Raw genomic sequence first — 9863 nt, 5'->3', positions numbered from 1 at the left:
CTAAGCAGTTTAAAGCGATACCCAGCAGGCCCAGACTTTTAACTTGTGTGCGAACTTTATGGATACACATTCAATCGGAAGCCATAGAACAGCGCCACAAACGGCAAAAATTAGAGAGACACCTTTTTCATCATATAGGCAAAAATCAATGTATTATTGCCTTATTTGTATTGTACGGTGATTGTTTTAACAGCACAATGGCAAATTAACTGTAATGTTATTGAAAAATTACTTCAAACCATAACATAAATGATCAAAACAGGCACGTGCATATAGAATAAAACATTTTTTTTTATTTCTTGAAGTGACAAGACTCAAATAAATTACATGTACCGGTAACAAAGTTTCGGGCAAACATCTTTTACAAACTCTCTGAATATCAAAAGTAACTTATCCCACAAAGTTGCATTTTAAAAAAGGGACAAATAAAGAGCTAAACAAAAAATATAGGAAACGAAAAGGAAAGGTACACAGAAACTGAAAAAATACAAATTGAAATGATCAAATACCTTTATTTTAAATACAATCTGAAAAATACAAACAAAATTAAAAAATGAGAAATACTTGAAATCAAATGGACACCTTGCAACTTCCAGGGTCGTTGTATTCTGTAAATAGATAAGCAAAACAAGGTTATTTACATCTGTACTTGTTAGTATATATACTAAATCATAATGAAAGCATTTAGAAGTATTTCATTTTTATTTTCATGCTAAAAATTTAACTTTTCCAATGATATTTCATGTAAGATAAAACTGAAGGAAGTTTCATTTGAACATGTGAAAACATCCTAAAATGGTAAGTTTACATTTAATTTTATCATTACATATACTGGACTCACCATAAAGATGACTTTTCAAGCATCAATTTTAAATTGAACAAGTCGTTGATGGCACAGTCCCCACTTGTTCATTGGTACTTTAATTACAAGTCCTCAGAGAGGATAGAGTCCTCTTCATTAATTAGGTCTATGATAAAAATACTGTGATACAGATGGCGCTAAATGGCCAAGAATGAGTTCCACGGTGGTGAAAACATAAAACCAATGTAGGCCGCCATCCTAATTACAAAAGGTCATTAAATGAGTCAATTAGTAATGAATCAACAGGATGTTGCCGAACATTTTTGCATACTATCCTAACACTAATAGATTATCACCGGTACCATATTTCATAAAGTCTGATGCAGTATTCACTAACTATGAGATCAACATCTGTACCGAGTTTCATCAAATTTTGACGCAGTATTGTGGATATATAACTCTAATTAGGAAAGTTCATTAAATAAGCAATTACAAATTAATTAAAATGACACTGATAAATGCCTTTTTCATTGTTAAAGCAATGTAAGCTTAACATCTGTACCAAGTTTCATGAAATCTGATGCAGTATTTCTCGACATATCAGTCTAATTATGAAACTGAGGTAATTGACATGATACTGCTACATGCCGTTCAACAAATCAATGTGCATATGTATGACATAGGTCAATGTCCTTATACCAACTTTGAATGATACTGGTGGAAATATGTCTGAGTTATGGCTCTGTACATGAAAAGATCGTAACAAAATGGCCGCCATGCAGCCATATTTAATCTTACTGTCTAAAAAATCTATATGCATATGTATGACATAAGTCAATGTCCATGAACCAACTTTGAATAAAATCGGTTGAGACTTGCCAGAGTTATGGCTTTCGACATGAAAAAAAACCATAACAAAATGGCCGCCATGTGGTCATATTGGATCATATCGGATCATGAAACTTGGTACAGATCTTACCGTCTAAAAAATCTATATGCATATGTATGACATAAGTCAATGTCCATGTACCAACTTGAATAAAATCGGTTGAGACTTGCCAGAGTTATGGCTTTCGACATGAAAAAAAACCATAACAAAATGGCCGCCATGTGGTCATATTGGATCATATCGTGAAACAAATCGACATACATATGTATAACATGAGTCAATGTCCTTGTAACAACTTTGAATAAAATCGGTTGAGACATGATTGAGTAATTGCTCCGTACATGAAAAAATTGTAACAAAATGGTGGCATGGTAGCCATATCGTGTTCATATGGATGACATAGGTCAAAGTCCTTGTACAAAGTTTGAATAAAATCCATTTAGACGGGCCTGAGTTATGGCTAAGGACATGAAAAAATTGTAACAAAATGGCTGCCATGCGGCCATATTGGATCATATCATGAAACAAATTGACATGCATATGTATGACATAGGTCAATGTCCTTGTACCAACTTTGAATAAAATCGGTTGAGATATGTCTGAGTTATGGCTCCGTACATGACAAAATTGTAATAAGATTGCCGCATGGCAGCCATATTGGATAATGTTGTGAAACAAATTGATGTGCATATGTATGATGAAGGTCAATGTCCTTGTACTAACTTTCAATAAAATCGGTTGAAACATGTCGGAGTTATGGCTCTGTACATAAAAAAATTGTAATAAAATGGCCGCATGGCGGCCACATTGGATCATATCACAAAACAAAGCAACGTGCATATGTATGACATATCAAGTAATCCTTGTACCAAGTTTGAATGAAATCGCTCCATGTATCTCTGAGATATCTGCGTGAACAGACGGATGCATGGACAGACAAACGCACACACTGACACACGCTCGGACATGACCAAACCCCCCGGACGGTATCTTGGGGACTAAAAATACAAGCATCAATTTAGTAAAAATAAAAAATATGATTCATAGAAAGAACCAGATTTCAATGTTTTTATTTACATATTGGTTTGTTATTGACTTAATTAATTTGTTCTTTACATGTTTATTTTATCATGATTTATCTTTACTTTTATCACTATGGCCATCATTATTTCACGTTGCTTATTTGGTTCTGTATGAACCCCTTTGTGTTTTTGGCACTTTCACATGACTGGGATTGGTCATCACATTATGCTCCCTTACCATAAGTTCTAATTTCTTTAAACCATTATGGCAAGGTACTTTACTATACCGGTCCATTCCCTTCCTAATCTCATGATGGATACTCTCTACACCGTTCTGTGAGGAAACCAAAGCCAAACCCTGTGTTTTCAATCTGAGGGATGACATGATCTTCTAACATATGCATTTTGGGGGGTACACTTTCATAAGGAAAGTGTTCTCTGTAATATGCCATTAGGCCAAAAAAAAAAAAAAAGCTGTTCAACGGGCGGGATGACTTCAAAGTTGGGTAGGTAGGGCGGATTTTTATTTTTTTTTTGATTTTCTTTTGGTTTTTCTTGAACAGAGCATATAATATAAACACTTTTTGTGTGTTTCATGCTTTTCTTAGTCAAATAACATATACTGGATATGTTGTTTAGTACGTTCATGATTTTTTCAATTTTTGTTGACATGGGTTGGTTGTCTCAGAACAGCTTCTTTGCTTCACTTCTACAGTTCAATCTCTACAGGTGCCGCCAACTGGTAAATTTCATGAATTTCTCAAAATCATCACAAAATCTGTTTGAAGGCTGATATACTGATTTTTCTTATTTTTGACCCTGACCTAAAACTTGGAGGGGAAGTGAGAGCTATTCGTAACTGCCCTCCCACTGGTATACACTGAAAATGTGCCTTCCCACTGAATTTGATGCCCACTGCCCTCCAGTATCTACAGTCTGCCTGCTCCCCACTCCTCACAACAATACAAGCTCCCTGCTGCCCTCTCCCTACTACTGAAATTCCCCATTGCCAACTAGATGCCCACTATGCAACCCAGATCAACACAAAACCATGCAAGCAGTTAGCAGTATACCTTGGAACATTGTTAAGAACGCCGCTTTCCCCTCCCTCTACGTATTTTCGGTGCCCACTGTCAACAAAAATTTTCTCCCTGCCCGCTGAAAGTAATGAAATTTCTTCCCCGCCCACAGTAAATATCGATATTTTCTCCCCGCCCGCTGATTAGTTTTGAAATCTGCCCGCCCACTGAAAAACTTCGCACGAACACCTTTTTGCACGAACAGCTTCGTTGGCGGCACCTGAATCTAACGGAGCTAATTTCTGTGTTGGTGTCACCAGCCATATGAGCACGGTGCATTCCAACCAAAACTCGCGACTCAGAAACTGACGGGTCAGCCCCGGGGATGTCCGGGGTGACGTCGTCGAGCGAGGGAGCGAAATTAGACCATTCGTCCTGTGTCCAAGTCAAACAAATGTCACAAGGTTGACTCCTTGTGCATTCTCGACAACGGAAACACAAATCATGTCCGTCCTGCAGTGAGAACTGCTGCTTACAATCACACATTCGATAGGAGAAAGCCATGACGAAAATCGGAACGAGTGATGACTCAAAGAACAATAAAGAATTTTCAAGGAACACTGAAAATACGAACACTAGAAAACATAGACTGTACAACCACTCGGACGTGAAATAAACGCCAGTGAAACAATACAGTACAGAGTGTCTATGCTATACGGAACACGTGGCGTAATAGTTTATTTTCCACGGCGTATTAACCCTGCCCTTCACCTTGACCAAATGTTTGTGATCCGGGTTTGTGATGCGCTTCCACCTTTACTCTTCAAATCATAGCCTGTATCAATCTCACTCAAGTCAATGTCATCGAAAATGTGAAGGTCATTCATCTTACAGACAGATGTTCACTGAATAACATCTCCGCGTTTCTTCAGATTCATAAAGATTTTGGAAAAAAAAAGAAAAATGTGGAGTGGTCCAAATATGGGTCGGTCGGGCCCGTTGAACAGATAATTTTTTTTCTCGCCTTAAATGTGATATGTTTCCCTTCCTAATCTCATGATGGATACTCTCTACACCGTTCTGTGAGGAAATCAAAGCCAAACCCTGTGTTTTCAATCTGAGGGATGACATGATCTTCTAACATATGCATTTTGGGGGTACACTTTCATAAGGAAAGTGTTCTCTGTAATATGCCATTAAATGTGTTATGTTTGAACTGAGAATGTTAATATATTCATCTGACATTCTATTGCTTGTACTCTAAAGATTATGGCAGGCTGCAAATTTTGAAAATATTGGCTTATACAGACCACAAATGTGTGCAGCCTGTTCATTCAGCTATGGGCATATTCTTGCTGTGGTCCTGATGACGCTCTTGCACAACGTTTGAATGTTTTCTTCCTGAAACACAAAAATAAAAAAAAGGATATGATAACTTTCTTTCAAAGAAGCAAACAGAGTTGTTTCACTGAAAGTAGGTCAAAATAATGTAGACGAAATACATCTTCTGTAGTATATATATATAACACACAATAAATCTGACACTGAAAGCTTGAAAATCATGACAAGCAGAATACTGAACCTTTTAATGACTTTAGCAACAAGTGTACAGTTGTAAAACACATACTTTACAGCACTTATTCACATGATTTCCGATGAATGCCTGCCCGTGGTAAGAATGACGTCCAACACCAAATGACTGCAGAGCTTGGTCAATACCGCAGACTACAAAACCACATTGTTTTGGCAGTTTCGCTTTTACGTCTGTAGCTTCGGATATCTAAGAAAACAAAGATAAACACTGTGTTGTCTGGAAATGACTGCACTACAAATGTGCACAAGCCAAAATTCTGAAAATGCAGCATAGACATGACTGTGCACTTGAGATTTACAATGTTATTGCTTATCATCACAAAAATGATCTTACTTCTGGTATCAATATGCCATTTTCAAAGATGAAGGAGACCCTCTGAGATCTCAGGTTGCTAGACAGATTATCTGTGGGTGTTCTCACATGATACAGGAAATTTAACACCATGCTAAACAAACATCAACTATTCCAGTTTGATAAAAAGTTTGACTTGGCTAGCAACTCACTGCCACTGAAATTAATTGTGTCTCACAAGATTTCAAAATTATCACAAAATCATGTATTTTTATTTTGTTAATGTAGAATGGTCTTCTATTCATAAATACTAACCTGTCAGCTTCTTCACTGAGTTCCTGCACTTTCTCCTGGGCTTTTTTAACTTTGCCCAAGGTCATTAGTGGCGGTCTGTCATCATCTTCACTGTCATCATCATCATCATCATCATCATCATCATCATTGTCACAGTCATCATCAGCAAGGAGAGCCTTTTCAACACTATCAGCCAAGGTCTTAGCTTCTTCTTGGAGTTCTTTCGCTTCACACTGTAATGTCTCGACTTGTTTCAACATATGTGTCAAATCCAGCAGGCTTCAGCACGGGTTCATCAATGTCATCATCTCTCTCCAGAGTCGTGATGATCTTGATATCCAGTACTGCACAGCTAGCTTCCATCATGGTGAAAAACTTTTAAAACAAGCCAGGACTGATGTGCAACCCTGGGACTGCAACCTGTGATAAAATATAAGGGTTAGCACATGTATCTTTTACTTTTAATGTATGACAATATCTTGTAACGTTCATACCTACCTATTTATGAAGAAAACACTACATACAAATATACAACAACTAGATTGATCACAAATGCTGACATATGTGCTGCCTTCATTGTCAACTTGTTTTCGCATATAGCTTCACTAATAAACTTCTATTTGTGCACACCGTTATGGACATAGTGGCATGCATACATGTAGATAGGTCACAGTGTGGTCTGTTGAACTGTTCAGAGAAAGGTAAAGTGAACTGATTGAAACAGAACAGAGCTATATGTTTAGTTGGTCAATGGAAGCAAACAACATAGTGGATTGAATTGATTAGTACATACTCTGTGCAGTGGTACATTGAAAAGTGGCTTTCTGACACTATTGTAGTGCTGCATGGCATGCCTTAGGTTTCCGTCAGTTGAAAGAAATTCACTGTGACACTTTCTGATATCATCAAGGGTTCTCTTCTTCATTGATGACAATGGTTGTTCCTCCTTCGGCAACTGTGCTTGTTCCTTGCTGATCACACAGCATACGCAAAAATATTTCCCTAAAATATTTCAATGTGAGGAAGACAAGGAACAAAAACTGACATAATTACTTAAAAACCTTCTTAGGTATAGACATGACTGGTGTTCATGAAGTCAATTTGATGTGCATGTGTGAACTCTTGGAACGGATGTACCTGTAATATGCAAACTTATCAATTTAAATATTTATTTCAAAGAAATTCATGGTTACTACATTTTGCATTGCCAGTATACATATTAATACTATGTGTAAGAATTAAATTGAGAAATAAACACAAGAATTTCTACAGAGGAAAACAATCATTTGTCAATAGCTTGCAAATATTTATCAAGATCTGACCCACTGTGTACCCCTTCCTTTAAATTTATCTGACTAATCAATGTTAGCTGTGAATGTCTTAAGTCAACGAAAAACTACAACAAATTATCATAATTGTGTTCTACAGCATATCATACACAATGCATGCTGATTATTAACAGTCGCACATATTGCAAACTGATAGGTCAAGGACGTACACATGTAAATCATAGGTAAAACTGAAGTGTACACAATAAACTGTCTGTCCTGTCAGTGCCTCAACTTTTCTTATGTATAAATCATAGCATGCAAGTATACATTTCATACCATTTGGTCCAGACAATCCATAACTCTTGGCCAGATACTCATAATCTCTCATCATCCGTGCTAATAGTGTCTTGTCGCTGAAATAAATCAAAGTGGAATGTAAGACAATTGTCCACACCATTCTAAATTAATGCCCATGTTTCTACACATCAATGCATTTTGTACATGCAAGAAAACAACTTTGCCTTTTGTACTATTTAATGTAGGTATCATATTTATGCTGCATAAGTTTGGTCAGATTTGCACATTGTTTTTCAGATTTTTGGATCAGCAGTATAATGCATGTATTAAACTTGGATAACCAATATGTATGTATCTTAAGTTCCAAATATTGTACCAAAATAGATATATGGTACAATCTGTTCATTGTTTAGTAAAACACAGTATGCATGTTTAGACTTACTTCCACTTTGTGCCATCCAGTTTGTCTACCTGACCTCTGTTAACAGCTAAAGCTATTTCTAAATTGTAATAGGAATCAGGTGCTGCAAATGTACTCCAAATCACTGTATTATCTGCTACATTTGGATTACTGATGTTAGCAACTTGGTAAACCATTCTCATGGTTCCCTGACCCTTGTCCCCACCTAACTTTATCCAAATTTCACTGGTAGGTATTGTACCATGCCAGGTAAGTTTGCTAGACCTGAAGACAAATATGAACAAGATGCAAAAACAACAGTAACACATATATTCAGTAATATGTGATAACAAGATTACTTATCCAGTCTTTCTCTACATGATCATAATAGAGTTTGCACACAATCCCAAAAGTCTGACTGCAAGCCTGCTGTCCCAATATTAATACTCATGTGCTTATATAAGAGCATATAAGAATAATCTAGAACTTTTATTGACATGCTAATTACTGTTCTAAAATTCTCTCTCTTACACAACTAATTAAATTTCCAGAAAATTCCAAACATGACTTATTAAATTCATGGTTGTGAGGTCATGAAGGACAGTGACCTTGATGAGTGTGGGGGAGAATGACCTGCATAACATACCTCACTTCCAATATTCACATGCCATGCCTTGAAGTAACGCCGTAATTTCCTCTTGGCTGCCCATGTTGTTCCCATAGCAACTTTCAAGTTAAGGCCAGCACCTGGAGGTATGTCAGGAGTGAGTCCAAGATCTGGAGGATTTTCCTTCTTGTCCTTTTGTTGGTGTCACACCTCCTCTCACTCAGCTGCAGCATCGCATCACCACCACTGACAATGTCTCTCCTCTGACTTAACTGCAACACCCTCTGACGTCTTGTCCTAGTGCTAGCTTCTGAGGTTGTTTTTCGTGGCTTTGGTGTATATGTTAAACACAATGGCTGAAAAAATCACACCAAAAATTGAAAAACCAAATTTATCTTTCAAAAGTATATGTGGGTGATAAATTCATGAAATTGGACTAGCTCATTACTTGATGAAATTAATTTGTTGAACCACTACCAGGTCACACATGTACTACAAAACCAAATAAATGTTATTACAAATACAAATTTACAAATTATCATATTCCATGATAGCTTTATCAGAAGAATTTACTCCAAAATCTAACTGTATATTGATATGTGGGTATAGATCAGCAAGAGTAATGCTGGTAAAAAACTCACCTGGCCCTTGGTTTTAACCTTTATCGAACTATCATCACTTCTGTTTGCTTCTATTTTTTTCTTGACAAGTGTTGTTTCCATTTCTTCATACTGTAGCAGCATATGCACCGCTGATACATTCTGCAATACAATTTCTGCGGCCTTCACTGCACATATACTGTTCTGCCTATCCCTTGATGTTTCATCATTTGATGCCTCGGTATTGATTGTGTCAGGAATGGGGACTGGAGTAGGGTGGCTTCTGAAGGGAAATGTGCTCACTGACGAGAAGCAGTGGTCTCAAGAAATGGACTGGTAAACACACCGTTCCGTGTTGTATTGCAGATCTTGCAGTGGCACAACTGATTTACAACCGACATTCCCATAATCACATGTGACTGTGGCATTTGATAGCATGTTTGCAAAGGCAATGGGGGGACTTACAATAGATTCACACATAATAGAGAGACGGCACACAGGACAGGATGAAGAAACTTGCAAATACTGACACAAACATTCAGCACAAAACACATGTGGTCCATCACACAAAAGTTGTATTGGTCCATCTATTATGTCTTTGCAAATGGGACACTCCATTTCTTCAATGAGATCATTGAACCTCTGTCTCTGCAAGGGAATGAATCTTCTCATCTTTTTTCCTGCCCTCTGTTTTACAGCTGCTGTTAGATTTGTACTGCCATGAGTTTCACTCTGTAGTTTCCCCGTCTTTCCTGTCTCCTTGCCAGTGATACCAGAA

At 37.2% G+C, this 9863-nt stretch overlaps 1 protein-coding gene across 5 annotated transcripts; it reads right to left on the bottom strand.

The window, feature by feature from the left end:
• Nucleotides 1–273: 273 nt before the first annotated feature.
• Nucleotides 274–8607, bottom strand: LOC139117746 (uncharacterized). Of its 5 annotated transcripts, XR_011548569.1 has the most exons (8): nucleotides 8526–8607; nucleotides 7922–8164; nucleotides 7519–7595; nucleotides 6705–6913; nucleotides 5933–6331; nucleotides 5360–5512; nucleotides 5043–5133; nucleotides 274–608 (listed from the first exon to the last, which is right to left on the bottom strand). XR_011548569.1 is itself a non-coding variant. In XM_070681018.1 (7 exons), exons 5-6 carry the CDS (start codon nucleotides 6169–6171, stop codon nucleotides 5067–5069), a joined length of 306 nt encoding a protein of 101 aa, XP_070537119.1. In that variant the 5' UTR covers nucleotides 6172–6331; nucleotides 6705–6913; nucleotides 7519–7595; nucleotides 7922–8164; nucleotides 8526–8607; the 3' UTR covers nucleotides 274–608; nucleotides 5043–5066. The 5 variants fall into 5 exon arrangements, 2 of the variants coding, with proteins under 2 accessions (XP_070537119.1, XP_070537111.1); XR_011548561.1 differs by lacking the exon at nucleotides 8526–8607 and having other exon boundaries at nucleotides 7922–8468; XM_070681018.1 differs by lacking the exon at nucleotides 5360–5512.
• Nucleotides 8608–9863: the final 1256 nt, after the last annotated feature.

This window comes from Ptychodera flava, chromosome 2, assembly GCF_041260155.1.
Source record: "Ptychodera flava strain L36383 chromosome 2, AS_Pfla_20210202, whole genome shotgun sequence".
Classification (NCBI taxonomy): domain Eukaryota; kingdom Metazoa; phylum Hemichordata; class Enteropneusta; family Ptychoderidae; genus Ptychodera; species Ptychodera flava.
Note: the sequence above shows the minus strand (reverse complement) of the source record. Positions and strands in the feature narration are given on the sequence as shown.

Excerpts from the sequence above, each read along its gene's own strand:
- LOC139117746 (XM_070681010.1), bottom strand. The coding sequence starts at position 8,082 with ATGAGAATGGTTTACCAAGTTGCTAACATCAGTAATCCAAATGTAGCA. Across the intron at positions 7,596-7,921 it reads CTGGATGGCACAAAGTGGAA|CGACAAGACACTATTAGCAC; the intron begins GTAAGTCTAAAC and ends GATTTATTTCAG. Across the intron at positions 6,914-7,518 it reads TGGATTGTCTGGACCAAATG|GGAAATATTTTTGCGTATGC; the intron begins GTATGAAATGTA and ends GAAATATTTTAG.